Raw genomic sequence first — 21,738 nt, 5'->3', positions numbered from 1 at the left:
TGTCCCAACAGTTTTTTAGTCAATGAAATTTTTGCACAGATTGAGGTGGGGCATGAAAAGGCTTAACTTTTTTTGTTTGTTTTCAATATGATTTTATTGGTAACTTTTATTTTTTTTTAAGGACCACAGGCATTTGGAACACCTTGTGACAAAAAAAACAATTTAGCACAATCTCTCAATATATATGATATTATATCTTAATAGTTCCCAACCTCTCTTCTTCGAGGTGGGGGGAATAGAGTATATTTTATTATCTGCTTCGTGGGACCTTCCTTGATTCTTCTTTTTGGTGAAAGGACTTAACTTTGAACACTTCCCTCTGTCCTGAAAACATTGAATAATATTCTCTGTCTCTGAGCAGATGGGTAAATTGAGTGTGCCAAGGGGTGAGAGCTCATAAAAGAGATTACATGGAACACTTTGCAAAACGTAGTGATATATAAATGAGAGCTTTTTTTTTTTAATCACTTCTATTCCTTAAGCATCACAGGTATGCAAGTGGGAAGGATGTGGCCAGCCACCAGCCTCCTCTAGTTCAGAGTTCACAGAATTGATTTAGGGGCGAGGGGATGGTGGCTGGGAGGTCTCGCGTCTCTGCCGCAGGCAGGCAACCAGCGCAGTTTGTCATGAGTGGATGTGCACAGTGTAGCAGCGAGAACGACTCGTTCTGCACTTTAGAAGCCGAGCACAGAGGATGCCTGGGGGACGGGGGCGGGTTCCTATCCCCGAGGCCATATGCTCGCTAGGCCAAACGACCACCCACCAGCTCTCCAAGTGAAACACCCACGACTCCGAAGCCCCGGGCATCTCCCCCACGCCGCACCAACAGCTTTGGGCTTTTCCCCCGCCCCCCACGCCTCCTCCACAAAATCGCCCCACCCCCATGACGTCTTACTGGAAGGCTGGAGCTTTCCCCAGTCCCCTCTCTTCCCCCCGCCCCTCCCCTCACGCCCCGCCACGCGATTGGCCAGCCGCGCTGACAGCGCCCCCAGTCACGCCTCCGACCGGGCGAATTCGGGGCGGCGAGGGGCGGGGCGACAGTGGAGAGCCACAGGGAGAGGGAGGCTGGGGGGAGGGGGCGGGAAGGGGGCCGCCCGGCGCTCCGGAGGGGAGGCGGGGAAAGGACCCCGGGGCAGCTGGGTGGGAGTGCGCCTCGTGGATAAAGGGGGCGGTCCCGACCGCGGCCCAGGATTCCACCGGCAGCCGGAGAGGCTGAGAGCTCGAGACCGGCGCCGCCGCTGCCTCTGCCCGTCCCTCGGCGGCCGCCGCCTCCTCTCGCGTTCCACTTCCCCCCCTTCTCGCCCGCCACCCCCCGTCGCCCGGGAGACGCGCCGCGAGCGCCGGCAGAGTCGGAGCCGGCTTCATGGCAGCCGCGAAGAAGGCGGTCTTGGGGCCGTTGGTGGGGGCCGTTGATCAGGGCACCAGCTCCACGCGGTTTCTGGTGAGCCCCGGGACCCGGGGATGACATTAAGAGGATGCAAGGGCCCGGGGAGGTAGCTGGGGGTGGGGGCGGGATGGCCTCCGAGGAGGGGGACAGGCAGGGAATAGTGACAGGGAAGCGGGGGAGGAAGGGCGAGGGCGCAGGGGCAGCTGGCCTGCCCCATCCCACCCTTGGCCCAGTGCCTGCGGTCAGTGCCGGGTCGCAGAAGGGAAAGGCTACCCTTGGGGAAGGAGGAGTTGACCCTTTGGGACTGTGACTGCCCCCCACCCGCCCCTCATGTCCTCTTGCCCTGTCAACTCCCCCTCCACCCCTACCCTCTTCACCCGCCTCTGTTTCCTTCCTGCACGGGCATGACTTTTATCAGGACACCCTTCCCGCCTGGGCACGCTCATCTACCAAAGGGGCCTTGTGAAATAGGACTTTCTCACCTCCCCCCACACCCCAATGCTGCATTGCTGGCTCCAGGAAACACAGAATTACGGGGAACCCGGGGAGTGGGAAGGGTGTATGAATGTGTAGAAAGGGGAGGGAATCTCGGAGGGTGGCGTGGAAGGGAACTTTGCACTGTGATCCCGAGTTTCTGCACTGCCTGGGCCACAATGTAAGACCCGCAGGTTGTCCTGCAAGAGGACTGTGCATGAGGGAAATTTGGCCTCTTGGTCTCTGGATGTCCTTGGGTTGGGGGTGAAAGCTGTGTCATGACTGTGGTAGCCTAATACGGTGCTCCCCTAAGAGCGGTAGAAAGAATCATTATTGCACTGTCATCCTTAACTAGAAGAAAGAATGCTGAGAGAGAATAAAATACGAATTTGGTCAGTGGTTATTACCGTGCTTTATGTCTGACTTTCTTATTTTAAGAAAACTCTTGACACTTCAGTTCCATTAGTTAGACTGCTAGGAACATACAATTTCCTTCTTTACTCAGGACAGCATAATGCAAATAAACAAATGTAAATAAGTGTTTTACTTAGCATTTATGACAATTTCTATGGTCCTAGCCACTCTTATTTGAGATTAACCGGAGTTTTATACAGCAAGGAAACATTCTTTAAAACTGAACTACTATAATTTATTAAGTATATTAAACAAATGGGTTGCTTGAAATTACTTATTGCTTTCAGTGATACAATCTAACAGCAAATTGAAGTGTAGATACTCAGTATGATCTTTTTAACTTCCCTATTCAGTTTATTTCTTCCTCTACTACAGATGATTTGTTTTCAGTGTATAAGTATTGGCAAAGTTTTGTAGAGTACTATTTACTATGTTATTGGAATTTTCAATGAGTTTCTTGATTTAAAGATCAGCCTCGTGTCTTAATCTCTAGTTTGATCCTAATAGAAAATTTCAGTTCAGTTTTTGTTTGACTTATGTTGAAACTAGGGAGAGAGAGTTGTACTGCTTTCCAAATCTCTTCAGTATGTTTTGGGTAATCTAATCTTTGGGCAAGATAAACTTAATTTAAAATTTTTACATATACAAATACAATCCTCATTCATACTTAAATAAGGTACACCTTTCTAGTCAAATGTATATTGACTTGAAATTATTGGTCAAAACCTGATAGTTTATCTTCTCCAATATAAGGTTGATAAGTGCATATTAGTAAGTGCATATTAACCAGGTATAGCATTTTAGTCCATTGGTGCTGGTGGACTGACCTGTGGTCCATAAATTTAGATTCTTCATTACTTTTCTTAACTAATCTTCCTTATGTTTGTGTATTGTTAGAAGAAAACCCGAATCACTTTCTGTATTCAATTGATATAAAATCATTCTGTCTCAAAAATTAATTGTCGTTTTCAAGTATTTCTGTAGAAGGGAAGGTAATTAATCATCCTAATTCTTTTCAGCTAATTTAATAAAGATGAAGTTTTTAGGTCCATTAAGAAGACTTGTGTCTACTAATAAATACAGCAAATGGTTTTCAAAGAGGAAGATGGGTTCCAAATCCCAAATATTCCTATCTTAGTTATAAGATGCCATCTTCTATAGTACTTTGCAGTCCTGTAATCTCAATGTTTTTTAAATAGTTAATGAAGAGTAGAAGATATAGAACTCTTGTCAAATAATTGACAAGTAGGCAAGAATGGTACTTAAAAAATGAGTCACTGCACCCTAGACAAGATCCTACCAGTACACTTATTATGATATAGTTCTATCTGCTGAATTCTTTTCTTAAAATTTATTGAATAAATCTTGAGCTAATTCTCAGAAGTTACTGCATTCAATGTCCCATGATGCAATGATGACTCAAAGTATAATTGTAAATCTCCTCCCTTGTTAAGAATAAAATGAGTAATAACCATCATGTACAAGGAAGCTTTTACATTTCAGGTAGTTGCCAATCAAAGATTATAGATTATAGATTCCATCTACCTGTTGGATTTAGTTAAGTTTTTGCACTAGTGAAGACTGAAAACAAGGTGGTAACTGTAAGACAGTTTAATTTTTCTTATGGGTCAAATGAATTTCACATGTAGGCAAAGTTGTATTTCTTTTATATCACCTCAGGAAATTTTTTTACATTCTGTAACTGGATATGTTGAAGTGAATTACTAGAGACAAATATAATAATTGATTCATAATTTCAGAAAGTTCTCATCTTCCTTAATTTGTTATTCTATTAACTGGGAAAAAAAAAAAGATTAACTTTGGGTCACTCTACAAATGCTTTTTGTCCTGAGAAGGATTCACAACCCTTGTATCATAGGAGAGTTAGAATTGGCATGCATCTATTTGGTGTGCAAAGTATACATTTCTTGGAAAAGGATTTAACATAATAGGTTTTAGGGAAGGACCATTTTGTTTTTGTGGGTTCAGTATACATAGGTCATTGTTTTAACAACTTCCTCAATTCAGTTTGGTCATTTAATTGTGTGGGGATTTTGTTTTTGGGTTGTTGGGTGTTGTTTTTTTTAACTAAATTCTTTCACTAAATTACTTATGATGGGGTAGGTTTTTTTTGTTTGTTTTGTTTTGGTTTTGTGCTGTAAAACTCTAGCACGTCTTACCAACCTGCAGAAAGTGTGCCTATCATTAGAAGATCAGCATATCTTAATTTAGAGAGCCTCTTCGCTAGGTTGGCCTCAGGGTGAGGAGTTTTTTTGTTATGGCACTTCTTGAATACTTTTATCTACTAAGTCATAAGAAAGATTTTTTGCATTGTTAAAGGAAATACACTAAATTATACATGCTTGTAGTATTGGTGTATAAATATTACCTATGTTGAGCTTTGCTGAAAAATATTAAAGTCAACTTTATTATAATAATTTGAAGCTTTAAGGACTGTTTCATGGAGTCATTTTTTTGGTGGCATTTTATGGTTTTGTAGTAATTTTTTTTTAACAACTCACTAGAGAAAAGTTGTCTAGAAGTTTTTCTAGGTGCTACTTTGTATAACAGTACGTTTTTCTATTCTGTTCATGCTTTCTCTACTTGAAAAACTCCTACCCTTTCCTAATTTCATATTTGTTAAGCATTCTATTTCCATAATCCTCTATTCTGGATTGGAACTTTTGTGCATAATGTAGTCAAAGCTTCATTAAAAAAAAATCCTCTACTGTCCCATTCCATGGTATTTGTTGTATCTCTAGAATCATAAAAGGTCATAGTTACAGAATACCTGTTAGTTGGGAGAGCCATTAAGACTAGGTTTAACACATTACCATGGAGGTTAGTTAGTTCATACTCATCATGGGTATCACATTGACCCTACCATTGTCCTTTAATTTCCTAGAGTAGGATACTGGAAAGATGAATGGTGCCTTTTTTATTATTTTATTTTTGAAAAGCGGTGGGGGTTGGAGAGGGTGAGGGACAGTGGGTGGGGTAGGGGGATAGTATTCCAACAGTATATATATCGAGTTGCAGTAAGGGGAAGCTTACTTAGGGATTGAGGCAAGAAGGAGAATTGTGCCAAATTTGACAGGAACCAAAGCCTGCTTTACAGTTTTGCCTAGATATCTGTTAATAGAGGTGGTTTAGTGCAGAAGGAATACTAGCTTAGGAGTCAGGCTATCTAGAACTGGAGCCCTTGGCCCTGTCACTTTATAGCTATATGATTTTGAGTAAGATTTCACTGCTGTTTCCTCTTCAGAAAAATGGCAATAATACAACATACGTACCATATGGGATTTTTCTGAAGTTCAAATAGGATACTGTATATAAATTGTAAAGAACAATATAATTGCTGTAGTATCTTTGCCAAGAATACTCCCAAGTTCAGTCATGAAGAGTCAGACACAATTGAACAACAACAAAATGTAAATGTGAATTGTAAAGCCTATATCCTGTAGTACCAGTATTTCACATGTACTTTTATATTTAGAAAGCATCATAATATTTGTTTTTGGTTTTTGTTTTGTTTTTTGCGGGGCAATGAGGGTTAAGTGACTTGCCCAGGGTCACACAGCTAGTTAAGTGTCAAGTGTCTGAGGTTGGATTTGAACTCAAGTCCTCCTGAATCCAGGGCCAGCGCTTTATCCACTACGCCACCTAGCTGCCCCCAAGGCATCATAATTTTTTTGTGTGTGAGGCAGTTGGGGTTAAGTGACTTGCCCAGGGTCACACAGCTAGTCAGTGTTTAGTGTCTGAAGCCGGATTTGAACTCAGGTCCTCCTGACTCCAGGGCCTGTACTCTATCCACTGCACCACCTAGCTGCCCCCATCCTAATATTTTAAAATAAAAACCCAATTTACAGCAGTGACATTGGTAACTCTTATTACCCAGCTGATCCCTAGTAAGCATTGGGTTAGCCTGGGATATATTGCCATTTACATTTAGTTTCTACCTTGATGTAGTTTAAAAATATAATGTAATATAAGCTATATCAGATTGCTTTCTCTCATGGGAAGGTGGGAGGGAAGGAGAGATGGAGAAAAATTTGGAACTTATGAAGACAAATGTTGAAAACTATCTTTACATTTAAATGGGAAATAATAAGATACTTTTATTTAAAAAAAAAAATATATATATATAATGTAGGGGGCATCTAGGTGGTGCAGTGGATAAAGTACTTGCCTTGGATTCAGGAGGACCTGAGTTCAAATCCAACCTCAGACACTTGACACTTAACTAGTTGTGTGACCCTGGACAATTTACTTAGCCCTCATTGCCCTGCCCCCCCGCAAAAGTATAATGTATCTATATATGCAAATATATAGAAATACTATTATTTTAAAGATAGATGAACAAAACAAAAAAAGTATTTAAATCTGCTGAAATGGTTTTTCTTAAAGAAAATCAGGACTAGAGGCAGAATTGTTTAACAACAAAAAAAAAAAAACTTGAAATGAACAATTTATGATTTCTTATTCCAGAAAAGTATTGAGAGTATTTTCACAGGAGGGAGAAGAAAGGAAATGGAGATTAAAACTGGTTTAAATCATACTTTTGATTTACCTATTTACTATTAATGTCATCCCTGATTCCCCTCTTCCTTTTGATCAGATAATAAAGGTAAATGCCTATGTTAGTTCAATAATCCTAATATTATATTTCATGTCTCCTTTAAACTTACCCTGTACCTTTCTTAAAGGGTAAGTCCAATATGAATAGCTTTAATAACCACTCTGTGATATATTTATATCTGAAAGATAACTTAGAATTCATCTAGTGAACCCCCACCCCCTTCATACTGGATGAGGGAACGGAGGCCCCAAGTACACAGGCAGTAAGTGACAAAGCTGGTATTTGAACCCTGGTTCTTAGACTACCAAATCTCGTACACTTAACATGAGACTGCTTTGCTTAGTCTTTAGCAACAATTATTCTTAATACCTGGATTTAGAAAATAGCTTATTAGGTTAGTCCCCAAATTAATCTTAAATAAAACCATGAAAGAGTTATTATGGAATAGTGGATAGAGTATTAGAGGCAGCAAGGGGGTGCCGTTAATAGAGCCCTAGGCCTAGTCAGAATAGATGAGTTCAAATACAGCTTTAGACACTTAAGTAGCTGTGTGACCCTGGGTAATTACTTAACCTTTGCCTTAGTTTTCTCAACTGTAAAATGAGGCTAATAATGTCACTTGACTTCCAAGGTTGTGAAGATCAAATGAGATAAAGATTGTCAAGCACTTAGCACAATGCCTGGCACAGAGCAGGTGCTGAAAAAATGTTTATTTCCTTCCATTGGATTTAGACTTCAAAGACCTGAATTCACAGGTTATATCTTTAGATTGAGATTCTAAAGGCCAATTCTGACATAGCTGTGTGAACATGGACCTGTGATGAAGTCAAGTTCTTCATCTATGAAGAGAATAAAATAGAGATAATACTTGTACTTTTTTCCTCATAGCCATTAAGATGAAAGTGCTAATCTGTAGGCCCTTGAAATTTGTTTATAGTTAAATGCCTGTTGGGTATGAAACAGTATATAAAATAAGTCCATATTTAGATTAATTTCTTTTGTTAAAAGTTCTCTCATATCACATGAATATTATACCTTAAACAACTTGATATAGTGCTGAACTTCAGAGTCAAGGAGAGACCTGGGTTTAAATTCTGCCTTTTATACTTACTTGCTATTCAGTTTTCTTAACTTGACTTATAGAGAAATAATTTAGTTTATATAGTTAACTTTTTTATTGTTCCTTTAGTATTCACATATTCGAGTTTTCATGAGTCACTATTGTAAAAAAAAAATTTTAATGGCCAAGTTTAAGGTAATTAACCTTTCCATATATAGCTATACTGGTTGGTTATAAGAGTTACTGAAAATTAGACATCTTTGTTACCAAGATCCCCTACTCCAACTGGACAGACTTTTTGGGAACATTGTACCATTGTCATACCTTTCCAGGACCCAGACTTTAGAGTATTATCTCATTAACTCTGTAGATGTGATGATGGTACATGGTTATAACTTAGAGAATGCCATGGTCTTGGAATAGTCAACACTATAGGCAATGTTAAGAACTATATGAAAAGATGCATAATTTGCATAAGTGCTCATTAACAAGGACATTTTTGTTTTTTTGTTTTGGTTTGGTTTGGTTTTTAGTGAGGCAATTGGGGTTAAGTGACTTGCCAAGGGTCACACAGCTAGTGTTAAGTGTCTGAGGCCAGACTCCAGGGCCAGTGCTCTATCCACTGAACCACCTAGCTGCCCCCTAACAAGAACATTTTGACCTGAAAAAGAGTTGCTATTCATGTTGTGAACATGAAAAATGACAGAAGCAGACTAAGTGCTACATTTGTATTCTCTCCCTACTTCACAAGATATAAAAAGAACTGGAGGGAGGCATTCAACCTATTAAGTTTTTATGGAGGATCTATGGAAAGAGATGGTCAAGAATGAGTATGAAGTCATGAAAAGGTTATGATAGAAATTTTTGTTGTAAATACCCAAACCGACAAAATCATACATTCACCAAAATATCAAGCTAGGAGTTACCTGTGTCAAATATGTTTATAGCTTTCTGAGTTGTAGGTAGATGTAAGCTTAATGGGTTGTCTAATTTCTGTGTGTGTGCTCTTGTGCCCTTAGTGATCTTTCTTCTGTCTTCTATAAGTTAGACACATAACCTAGATAAGAGAGGTAGGAGTAGGTTTAGAGATTATTTAGTCTCTGTTTACACTTCAGTCTACTAGTACAAATTTCTAAGAGTTCTGAAAAGGAGGAACTTGGACTAGGTGATCCCAAATGTCCTTTAAATTCTAAGATCTTATTAGTGGTGGCAATAATAGCAAACCACACCTATTCCTTAGGCTGATGGCCTAGAAATTAGACTTTGCACTGTTATTGTGGTAAAGAATCCAGCCCTGGGCCTTTGGCATCACTGCCCTAAGGTCAGTTTCACAGAGTGCCAACTTTTCTTATAGGCGATCAGGTGATATTTGCCTTTTGGCCCCTGGCTTTTCACTTTTGCTGATACTGAATCCTTGCTTGGAGCATCTTTTCTTTTGGATTATGTCCTGATTCTCAATCCACTTTGACTGAGTCAGAGATGAAATCCTAATTAACTCACCTTCTTCTGTTCTTGGTATCATATCTAGATTTAAGCACCCCTTGTCTTCTTTTCCCTTTATACCTTGTCTCATATAATCTAGAATGAAAACCTGCATTTTTCCCTTTTATGCAAGGAAGAAGAGAATTTTTTTTTTGATTATACACCAGGATAAGTTTATACATATAAAGAATAACCATCCAATCCCAGACCCAGTGGAACTTTGCTGAAGTTCCCTAGCCTTGACTCGCTTGTGGTCCTCTCAAGGATGAGAAATATTGGATTGTCAAGTTCTTAATTACAGTCAGCACTATCCCTCTTTCCATACTAATTTTGAGATTTGCTTATCTGAGTTCTCTGGATCAAACTTAGGGCTTCCTTCTTTTAAATTCTAGACCAATTGAGAAGCTTCCTAATCAAATGGTATCCATATTACTACATTATCATTTAGCTAATTCACTTGGCTCTCTTGAAACCTCCTCCCCTCCCACACTCTATCCGAAAGGATAAACATGGAAGTAAAAACAGGTAAACATGCCAGTCTTCTGATTAAATGAAAATGCAGAAAAATCCAACTACTTAAATGAGTCATTTCCAAAGTTTACCTTGTCAGTCAACAAGCATTTATTAAGCATTTGCTGTGTGTTAGGCACCTAGTAATCTCTTCCTCACAGAGTTAATGCTCAAATATTACTTCTAAGTGACTGGCTATGGTATGAAAATAGCCCTCCCTCTGATTAGTGAGTAACCCCTTGAGCAAAAGCAATGCCAAGCATGTAAATGACTGTATTCCTCCTGTTTTGTTTTTATTCCTTCCTATTTCACTTAGGCCTGACTTTCTGTACTAAATAGAAGTATGATTATATTAATTCTTGCCTTCAAACTGTTATGTACTAAGCTTAATAATTTATTATTTTTAGGTTCTATTGGTTGGGCTTCTTTATAATATTAAACAGTGCACATAGAATAAAGAATACTGGTTGCAAAAATTCAGAACCTTCTTTATGCAATGTAAACATTCTTTTTTTGTTGTTGTTTTGGTGAGGTAATTGGGGTTAAGTGACTTGCCCAGGGTCACATAGCTAGTAAGTGTTAAGTGTCTGAGGCCAGATTTTAACTCAGGTCCTCCTGACTCCAGGGCCAGTGCTCTATCCACTGTACCACCTAGCTGCCCCAATGTAAACATTTTTTTTTTTAAGATGACTGCAGATGGTGACTACAGCTGTGAATTTATTTATTTATTTTTCAGGGCAATGAGGGTTAAGTGACTTGCCCAGGGTCACACAGCTAGTTAAGTGTCAAGTGTCTGAGGTTGGATTTGAACTCAGGTCCTCCTGAATCCAGGGCCAGTGCTTTATCTACTGCACCACCTAGCTGCCCCTAATGTAAACATTCTTAATGGACTTTTTATCTCCTATTCCAGCTTGTTGTCTCTATACATATGTATTGTCTTACTTTGAAAAATACATTATGCTAGCATTATAGATCTCTAAAAATAACTTGCTCTCCTCTTAGATCTTTCTTGAAGGAAAATATGAAGAACTTGCAATGAATGAATTTAGATACCCAAAGGCTCTGAAAGGCATGATAGAAGAGGAAGCAGTGTTCTCTAATAGTAGAGGAAGTTACTTGATTAGAACTGCTAAGAATATTCTGATATTTTTTTCTTAGGTGGGTATAATCTATTTATTTGGGGTAAGAGTAAATTTATGGGGAAATAAATATTGCTTTAAAGATTCAAATGCTATGGTGAGTTACATCCTTTTAAATATAATATTTTAATATTAATAACCCAAATACCATACATAGTTTAAAAAATATTCCAAGCATATGCATACATACATTTGTAGGTAGGTATATATATGGGGGGGTGTTTCTCTATATGAAGTTACTAACTCTAACTCTGACTTTTTATTTTCATAATATCCATGTTTTTTTGAAAAAAAAACCAACTTTGTTGTACTCCATATCTACTTTAGTTTTCTAAAATTCAGAAGTAGGCCTTCATATATCTTATCAGACTTCCTGCAAGCCAGCCACACAATGACTATGTGTGTATTGCAGTTGTTGCACTCTTCATCAGTCAAATATTATTTTGATTTTAAGTTTAAAAAATATATTTATTTATTTATTTTAGTGAGGCAATTGAGGTTAAGTGACTTGCCCAGGGTCACACAGCTAGTAAGTGTTAAGCATCTGAGGCCGGATTTGAACTCAGGTACTCCTGAATCCAGGGCCGGTGCTCTATCCACTGTGCCACCTAGCTGCCCTGATTTCAAGGTTTTTATCTTAGAAAATCCAGTGTCAATGATCTGTTATTAGAGGAATCAAAAAGTCAAAAGTATACACATTTAAATTTTTTAGGTATGGTTCCAAATTACTTTCCAAATGACTGGTCTGTTTTTGCAGCTCTATCAACAGTGTATTTCTGTGTTTGTCCTGCTATGTAGCCTTTTCCTATCCAAACAATAGTCATTTTCACTTTTTGTCATATTTCCCAATTTGATAGGGTTGAGATGGATCCTCAGATTTGTTTTAAATTTGTATTTCTCTTACTGTTATTAGCGATTAAAACAGTTTTCATATGCTTGTTGATAACTTGCTTTTCATCTTTTGAAAATTGCTCATTCATATCTATTAACAATTTATCTATTAGGAAATTGTTATTGATCATATATTTGAATGGGTTACTTTTGTCAGACCTTCATTAAAGAAACTTGCCACAAAGATTTTTTTCCCCTGAGTTAACTTTTTCCCTTCTGTTTAACTGCATGATTTTGTTTGTGCAAAACATGTTCAGTTTTAAATGATCAAAATTGCTCATTTTTCTGTAAGAACTCTTTCCTTCTCTGTAGTTAAAAAGCTATCACATTCCTCCATCCTCTTTGTTTGGATATGTAAGTTATATATCTATTTAGAGCTTATTATTATAGATAGTATGATAATACTGATTGAAACCTAATTTATGCCAACTTTCCAACTAGTACAAAATAATTTTGATTACTCCTTTGTAGTTTGGTTTGAGATCTGGTCCTATTAGGTTCTCTTCCTTCTCAGTTTAAAAAAAAAAGTCTCCTTGAGAATGTTGACCATTTTTTTTCTTCAGTTGAATTTTGTTATAATTTTTTCTAACTCCAGAGAGTAAACTTAGTTGGATATAGCACTGAATAAGTAAGTAAATTTAGGCAGTATTGTCTTTTTTTTATAATATGAGCATTGCCCAATCATGAAATAATCTCTAATTATTTAGAGCTCTTTGTTTCTGTAAAGAGTGTTTTGTAAATGTAGTCATTTAATTCCTGTTTGTCTCTGTGGCTAGATTCCTATTTAAAAAAAAAAATTCTGTAATTCTTTTAAATGGAAGTTCCATTTCCATCTCTTTTGCTGAGTTTTGTGGGCAATATTTTATATCCTGGAAGATTGCTGAAGTCATTGATCATTTCAATTAGTTTTTAGTTGAATTTCTGAATAGACCATTGTATTATCTTCAAATAAATGATAATTTTCTTTTTTGCTTATGTTTATTGCTACAGCTAACTTTTCTAGAATTTTATCAACTAATAGTGATCATTAAAGGCTTTACCCTTGATCTTATTGGAAAGATTTCTAGCATTTGTTCATTACAGATGATGCATTATAGCTGCTTCTTGGTTCAAGGTATTAAGGAAAGTCCTTTTTAATGTTATAAATGGAAATGGGGGTTGAGGTTTGTTAAAAAGCCTTTTATGTGTCTTTTGATATAATTATGTGATTTTTATTACTTTGTCATTAATATTATCTGTTGTGTTTATAGTCTTTATAATATTAAACCAATCCTGCATTTATTGTACAAATCCAACCTGGTCATATTGTAAAAATCTTTTCAGTGTGTTGCTGTAGCCTCTCTGTTAATATCTTATCTGAGATTGGGGTATTTCTGATTCTGTTACTTGTTATTAGTTTTTTAAAAAATACGTTTAGGCAAAATTGTTTCTGATGATTTCTTTTATTTCCTTTTCATTTGTTGTGAATTATCCTTTTTCATTTTTAATATTGGCAATTTGGTTTTCTTCTCTTTAAAAAGATCAAATAAGCTAATATCTCTTTTCTTCCTTCAAAAATAATCAAATTTTATATAACAATTCAGCAGGTGGTTGTTTTTTGCTTTGGTTTTTCTTGCTTTTGTTTCTGTTAATCTGACCTTTAAATTCTTTTTTCCAAAATTTCTATGCCAAGTAATCCAGAAAATGAAGATGATGAGGAGAAAATTCAGTCATGGGGGATAGCTCGTGAAAATAGACATTTGGAAGGTGAAGGTGGAGTGTCCTATAGGAGGAGAAATAGCAGAGAGGCGCAGTATTATTAGATCTCAAAGTATATGGAGAGGAAAGTAAGATATAAGAAGGGGCTAGGTTATGAAAGACTTTAAAAGACAAGAATAGAATTTTGAATTTGATCTTAGGGATAATAGGGAGTCATCAGAATTTGTTGAATAGGGAGAGGGGAGGGAGAGTGATATGTTCAGACCTTTGTTTTAGAAAGATCAATTTATATCTGAATGGAAGATGGATTGGAGTGAATAGAGACATGACATAGGAAGGCCAACCAGCAAACTACTGTAATAATCCAGATTTAAGGTGATGAACCTGAGAAATATAATTCTAGAAATCACATATGTATAGCATGTGTGTTAGCAGTGACTTTACAGGATTGTTATCTTGAATTGATGTTTGTATACTTTTCTTTTGAGCTGTCTTCAAAGATGCTTAACTACTTACAGTATTTTAAATGGCCTTAACTCATTAACAGTGTGGTGATCTGTTTTTGTTTTTTATTTTTAGCACTGAGCTAAAAATGATTAACCCCATTACCTCATCTACAAGAGCTACGTAGGGTTTGTTCATATTTTGGGGGGAAAGGGAAGGATTTTGGTAGTTGTAATCAGTATTATTAGGGAAAATATAGAGTAAATATTGTTAGATTTTAATAAAACATGAAGACCCAAGTATTCACAAAACCTATAGTTATGTTGGATCCCATCATTCCTGTTGTTGACCTTAGTTCACTTCAGTGTGATAAATGAAGAAAAAAGGAGTTTGAGTCACTAGCTGCAAAGAGGTAAATGACAAGGGCTTTTCAAGTGAGATCATATGTAAATCCCTTTGCACTTAAATCTATGTAAATGTTGGGTTGGGGTGGAGGTAGTGAAGCTGCTTTGTATTACTACTCAAGAAAAAATGACTAGGATGAGTATAGGGTCAAGCATATGGATTAAAATCTTTGGATTCTGAGTCAGTTTAGAAAATAGCTAGAAGTGTGACCCTTAGAAAAGTAGAGCAACAACTATATCTGCAGTGGATGGCATATCATTTGCTACTGTATCATTTTCATATAGTAGCAATATAATTTTTTGTTATTGTTGTTAACTGAATCATAGGATCTTAAAGGGCTTAGATCTAGAGGAGGCATCAGAGTTCTCATTTAACCCATCCACAATAAAGATGAGGAAACTAAGGTTATGAAGTTAGAAGTTATGAAACTTGACTTAGTCACATACAAAATAAATAGCTGAGCCAGGATTTGAAACCAAGTCCTTTGACATCCAAGCTGAGTGCCCTTTTCATTGCCAGTACATTGCATTTTTCTTTAAATTATCAAATATGCAGATTAGTACATTTATTTTCAGTATCTACATATCGATTAAATTTGGCTTTTTTGAATACCTTTTGATAGCTTATGAAGAAGGTACAGTTCAAATACTAAAATCTGTGATTCCATCAATGAAGATATTCCCTCCACATAAAATACAATAAACTCTTATTCTCTATACCTCATAGTTAATTGTATGACTATGAATACATGGTCTTCTGTAGAATTTAATATGCATAAACTTGCCTGCCAGTGAAGAATATCCTCAATGACCTCATACAGATAGATCTTTTAGACATGAGAAAATAGATGTTTGGGTTCCTGCTTGCCAATGTTGTCATGGTTGCATTATCTTTTAAATGAACCATTTAAGGTTTTCCCTACTTTTTTGAAATTCTCTCTTCCTTGAAGTATCATGTATTCCTGAATGCTTTTAAAATTGTTCTGTCTTCAGAAGTAATATCTCATTCTATGCATTTGGTCAGGTAAAACTGTTCCATTTTATGTCTATTCTCAGTTTTCTCAATTTCATCTGCAAATGCCCTTGAAGTGATCAATTTAGCTCAATCCTGCTAAGGTTTTGTAGGCTCTTTCCCCCTCAGCTGGTTTTGGATGTTTTGTGAGGTAATACTTATAATCTTATACCATCTCTTTCTGTAAGGATTTGCAAATAAACTTTTATTGTAAACTATTGTTGCCTTTGGATACTATATCTTTCTCTTTGGCAAGAAGATCAAGTGTTTGGGTGGCTGAGGTGTTATAGCAATTTAGAAGTTATATTTATAACCCTTGTAGCACAATACTCTTTAACACTGTCTAGTAAATTTAAAAATGGAACTAATGTTCAGAAAAGGAAATTTTTTCCATCTCAAAGCTTAAAATTAAGTATAATTCTTATCCCTATCATTTGAATTAGAACTTCTATTATTTGGTCCAAGTTCTAGGGAGAAAGGGGGGAAAAAAGAGAGCCCGCATTTGCCACACATTCCTGTCCCCAATTTTGTTCCATTTTAAATTATTGTAATTAAGCAGTTATTTCTGAGGCCAGATTTAGTCTTTGTATCTTTAAGGGATGCTTTAAAGATATTCCAAATGTTAAGTCATAAATTTACAAACAGTAGTATTTCTGAAAGTTGACACAACAATTCAGGTTTTGTTTTTTTTTTTAGTGATAATGCTATGTGAGTTCATCAGTCTTTTTCCTTCTTCACTCCCTCTCCAATGAGAAAACAGTATCTAGTACAAAATTTTGACCTACTCGACCCTCATCTCTGAATTAAGATGTTTTCATAGAGCCATAGATTTAAAACTAGAAAGAATTTTAACAATTCATCTAATTTGAATAACTTCATATTTTGGTATTTATTAACATTTTCTCCTTAACTTTTCAAAATGTTTTTCAGGTTTTCAATTCAAAAACAGCTGAACTTCTAAGTCATCATCAAGTGGAACTAAAACAGAAGTTCCCTAAAGAAGGGTATGTCTCTAATTTAATGGTCATGAAATTTGTACTTTTTAATAACAATTTTTATTTTAAATATTTGTCATTTTATATCAATATAAAAGTATTATATATCACACAATCAACATATGATAATATAATTTATATCTATATATTACATAATATATTAATAATTTTATTTTGATAATATTTATTTTTATATAAACCATGTGTGTTCATAACCACAATATGAGGAGGCTTGAAGTTCACAGGGAGAGAGACCCATTTGTTAGTGCTCCATTTTTGTTCAATAAAAGGTATTTTGATCACTTAGGAATATTTGAGAACATGTGTTAAAGCACATTGAAAAGTACAAGAAGTATAATAATGTAGGATTATTGTTTCTAAATAACTGTGAAGTTATATACAATCTAAAGAGTCAGTGAAAGTAATATTAGATAGTTAGAATCCTATTTCATTAGTATACTTGTAACATTGAATTCTGAATAAGATTTTCATTCTTTATTATTTCATAGTTATTTAAATGGATACATGTCTTATCTCTAACATTAGACCCCTTTCAGGGCAAGGAATATTATTTTCAGAAATTTTTATCTTTGTATTTCCTACAACCTCTAGAATAATACTGTGCAAATTAGCTATTCAACAAATGTTTGTGTGAATGGATATATATGTGGTTTCTATGCTTAATTGAATAGGTCATATTCATTCAACTTTACTTCCATAACATTTATTAAATATTTACTCTCTGGGTTGCATAGTCCTAGGGTGGCTTGGATACAAAGACAAAATGAAACAACCCCTTTCTTTAAGTACCTTATATTCTACTAGGGGAATAATAGGTAACTAAATGCAGGATAATTTGAAGAGGGAAAGAGCTATAATAACTGAAGAAAATTATGAAGAAGGTGGTATTTGAGCAGAACTTGAAGGGAGAAAAATATTCTGAGAGATAGAGATGAGAGAGCATTCTAGGTATGGGAAGTAGCAAATGCATTATGTGAGATGTGTGATGGTGAATTTGGTGAACAACTAGTAGTTCATTTTAACAAGAAGGTAGAAGGCATAAAATAGAGTTATGTGAAATATATCTGGAAAGGGAAATTGGACCCAGAGTCTGAAGGGTCTAAAATGCCAGGTCAAATTTACTATCCTTGAGACTATAGGGAGCAACTGAAAATAGTATCACAGCAAGGATTTGAACCAAGGTGATATGGCCCCAAAGCAATTTTCTTTCAACCCTTTGAGATAGTGCTAATATTCGTTATCCCTATTTTAAAGATGAAGTAACTGTAGTATGGAGAAGTTAAACTTGCCCTCCTGGTCACAAAATCTTGTTGGAAGGGGCCTTAGAAACCAGTTAATCTAGTTTGTACTCAACCAAGAATCTCCTGTACAAACTTCCCTAACAAGTAAGTGGCCATCTAGCCTTTGCTTGAAGAATTCTAGTGAGGGAGAACTTATTGGTTAGTGGGGCAACCCACTCCATTTTTTTGATGGTCATAATTGTTTGGAAGTTCTGTCTTTACAGTGAGCCAAAGTCTGCCTTATTTTCATTGCTCACAGTTCTTTCCTCTGAGACTAAATAGAATGAGTCTGTTCCTCTTCCACAAGATAGCCCTTAAAATATTTGAAGGCATACCATTTCTACTCCTTTCTGGGTTCAACATCCCCAGTTCTTTTAACTCAGTAGTTCTGAAGTGTGGTCTGGGGATTCCTAAAGGTACCCAAGAGCCTTTTAGGGCTCCACAAGATCAAAACTATTTTCAAATACTTAGATGTTCTAATTTCTAAGATGGTAAATTATGATAAATATAACCCACATAAACAAAAGTACTTTAAGGTCTTCAATAATTTTTAAGAGTATAAAGAGAACCTGAGACCAAAATGTTTGATAACTGCTACTTTAATTGATCCTGGTATAACATCATCCCAGGGCTCTTCACAGTCTTGATTATCCTCAACTCTTCAGTGTGTTTGTCAGTGTCTTTCCTAAAATGTGGTACTCAGTGCTAAGCATAATATTCTAACCAGGACAGAGTATGGTATAATGACACCTCCCTTGTTCTGAACAGTATATGTCTCTTAATGTGGCCTAAGATAACATGAATTTATTTTTTTAGGTTCCCACAACTTACTGTTGACATTGAGCTTACAGTCCACTAAAAGTTCAGATCCTTTTTTGGACCAACTTAGTCATACTTAATCTATATTTGTACAAGTGTTTTATCCATACTTTCATTAAAAGTTTTTCTTCTCCAGGAGCTTCTCTTTCTGTCTTCTTTGTCTCTCTGTCTCTCTAATCTCTCATTATCCACTGATTCCTTTCTTGCTGTCTATAAACACTTCAAGATATTCTGCATCCTTAAGTGATCTTCAATTGACCCTATTATTCTTTCGTTCTATTATCCTATATTTTTTCCTCCCTTAAATAGTCAAACGTCTAGCAAATGTCATCTGTATTCTTTGCCTCAGCTACTTCATATTCCACTTCTTAATTCTTTGCAGTTCTACTTCTGACCCTGCCACTCAGCTTACCTCTACCTCTTGATTGCTAAATCCAATGACCTTTTTGTAGTTCTGTTTTTGTTTCCTTTGTGGCATTTAACACCATTGACCATGTTCTCCTCCTGGATGTCTTTCCCTCTCTGAGTTTTTTCATGATACATTTCTCTTTTGGTTTTCTTCCTTCCTGTCTTATTGCTTCTTCTCAGTCTACTGAATTTCCTACTCCTTATGTCTGGACAAACACTAGGACTATATCCTAATCTTTCTTCCTTTTCTATCTATTCTTTTTATTTTGGGAATCTTATCATCTCCCATGGTTTTAATTGTTATCTCTATACAGATGACTTCCAAATCTACAAATTCAGCTTTCATTTCCCTTCTCATTTCTAGATTGGCATCATCAATTGACTGTTGGACATTTCACCCTGAACGTCCGAGACATTTCTAACTCTGTGTGCCCATAACAGAATTCATTACCCACCTTCCTTTCTAACTTACTTATTTGTATTGAAAGACGTCACTATCCTTCCAGGTACCCAGACCCACAACTTTGGAGTCATCCTGGACTCTTCACTTTCTCTGACCTCTCATATTCAGTCAGTTGCCAAGTCTGATTCTATCTCTACAACAGTACATTAAACTTTTCTACACTGAATTTATGGCATCATTCTTTATTTCCTTGTACTGAGAGTTCTTTCAACAAGAGTGTTCTTAGAGGATTTCCTTGAATGTTATTTTTAAATTTGATTTTTAAAAGTCAACTTATTTCGTGTTTATCAACATAAAGTAGAATTTCTGTTTCCTCAAAAATCACTTTCAGTCTTCTTAGGAATAACAAAAAAATCATCTTTAAACATCTATTGAATTCTCATAGAGTTTATTACCTTTTGGACAAGAAATTATTTTCTTTTATTATCAAACTAATAAACTGGGTTTCAAAATAGGTAGTATATAAAATTTGTGTATTTCTTTTTGCTTTGAAATTAGGAATGTACTTGTAGGGAAAAATCATTGTTTTTCTGTCTAATTTCTTTAGTTTATTGCATGTATTTTTTCTTTTTTTAAATGAGACAATTGGGGTTAAGTGACTTGCCCAGGGTCACACAACTAGTAAGTGTTAAGTGTCTGAGGCCGGATTTGAACTGTTACTCCTGACTCCAGGGCCGGTGCTTTATCCACTGCGCCATTTAGCTGCCCTGCATGTATTTTTTCTTAATCACAAACTTTTGAGTATCAGAAACTGCTTTGATCCTGACTATGAGTCTTCAGATAAATCAAGTCCAGTGGTATGCTAGTATACGTTTAACAAACAGACCTCTTGGGGGCTGGGGAGGGAAATTGTATTCACAATATACTTTCAAGTTTAATCAGCATTATTAACATCTCTATCACTTTCTTAAATCTAGACAATTAAAGCAATAAATCAAGCCCTTGATTTGTAATATTTGCAAATTTTTGAAGTTTAAATGCTCAAACTGAAAAATTAACATTTGGCCAATTCAAGCTTATCTCTAGCATACTTCTGGTCAAGATACTCTGTAGCCTCACTTAATATTGTGAGGACTGATGTCAAGATCTTGGCCTTATAAGTTATCAAAGCACTTGTTCCCTTATATTCAGTCACTTTTTAAACAACTATAAATTTCCTGAATATTTATGCATGTGGCATCCTTGTTAAAATGAACAGATTATTTTTAAATTAAAAAAAAAACTGCTCCAACTACATTTTTTCCAACCGTTTACTTAGTTTTATTTGTTACAGATTATTAGATAAATAACCAGATGTGTTCTTATGTCCAAAGGTGGGTGGAACAAGATCCTAAGGAGATTCTGCAGTCTGTCTATGAATGTATAGAAAGAACTTGTGAGAAACTTACCCAGCTGAATATTGACATTTCTGCTATCAAAGGTATTCTTTTGGGAGCTTGGAAATGGGTGGACTGGGTCTTACTCATCAGTTTAAAAAATTTGATATGCTTAATTTCCATCAGTAACAGTAATAAAGAAACAAAAAGTTTTCTCCAATAATAAAGTGAATCACATCACTTGCAAAAGTTCTTTAAAAAAAATTCCAGTTGATCATGGTAGATTATTTGTACACTCATACACAGTTCATTTTTTTTTTTACAAAGAATTCACCTGTTTAACTTTATTTTGTGTTGAAACACTTTTAATTAGGTTATTAATATGATTCGGCTTGAAAGGGACTTCATTCTCTGACTACCCAACACATTTCTTCCCCTGTTGGACATGTTTTTTTGGGTCCCTTTAGGGATTTTGACTGGAATAAGAGTAGTAGAAGAGATCTTAACTCATGGTCAGAAGTACAAAGTATGCTTCTTAACCCAATATCTAGAGAGAAACTGAATTTTCTAGAACTAATGGTTCGACATAACATTGAGCAATAGCTAGTTAATTACTATTGATCATGTACTGAACTTGGAGTAATCAATAGTACTATTATGTGACACTGGGTAGGTCATCTCACCTTTGAGAAAGTTTGTTGTTGTTTTTATTTTAAGAGGGGATAGTGTGTCAGCTAGGTGGCACGGTGGATAAAGCACTAGCCCTGGATTCAGGAGGACCTGAGTTCAAATCCAGCCTCAGATACTTGACACTTACTAGCTGTGTGACCCACTTAACCCTCATTGCCCTGCCCCCCCCCCCAAAAAAGAGGGGGAAGCGGGGATAGTATTAAATGTTCCCCTTCTACACTTTTATTGTGAAGAAATCATTTTGTGAACTCT

At 36.2% G+C, this 21,738-nt stretch overlaps 1 protein-coding gene across 5 annotated transcripts in view; it reads left to right on the top strand.

Annotated features, from left to right (window-relative positions):
• Window positions 1-1,111: 1,111 nt before the first annotated feature.
• Window positions 1,112-21,738, top strand: part of GK (glycerol kinase) — a 77,465-nt gene continuing 56,838 nt past the window's right edge. For 2 of the 5 annotated variants that reach the window (XM_043993046.1, XM_043993045.1), the window contains exons 1-3: window positions 1,114-1,441; window positions 16,425-16,498; window positions 20,794-20,900. In XM_043993046.1, coding sequence (XP_043848981.1) covers window positions 1,364-1,441; window positions 16,425-16,498; window positions 20,794-20,900 — 259 coding nt within the window. In that variant the 5' untranslated portion in view covers window positions 1,114-1,363. Of the gene's footprint in view, window positions 1,442-16,424; window positions 16,499-20,793; window positions 20,901-21,738 lie in introns of all 5 variants that reach the window. The other 3 variants (XM_043993048.1, XM_043993047.1, XM_043993044.1) reach the window with 2 other exon arrangements.

This window comes from Dromiciops gliroides, chromosome 3 (assembly GCF_019393635.1).
Source record: "Dromiciops gliroides isolate mDroGli1 chromosome 3, mDroGli1.pri, whole genome shotgun sequence".
NCBI lineage: Eukaryota > Metazoa > Chordata > Mammalia > Microbiotheria > Microbiotheriidae > Dromiciops > Dromiciops gliroides.
This window is presented reverse-complemented; position numbering and strand designations above follow the sequence as displayed.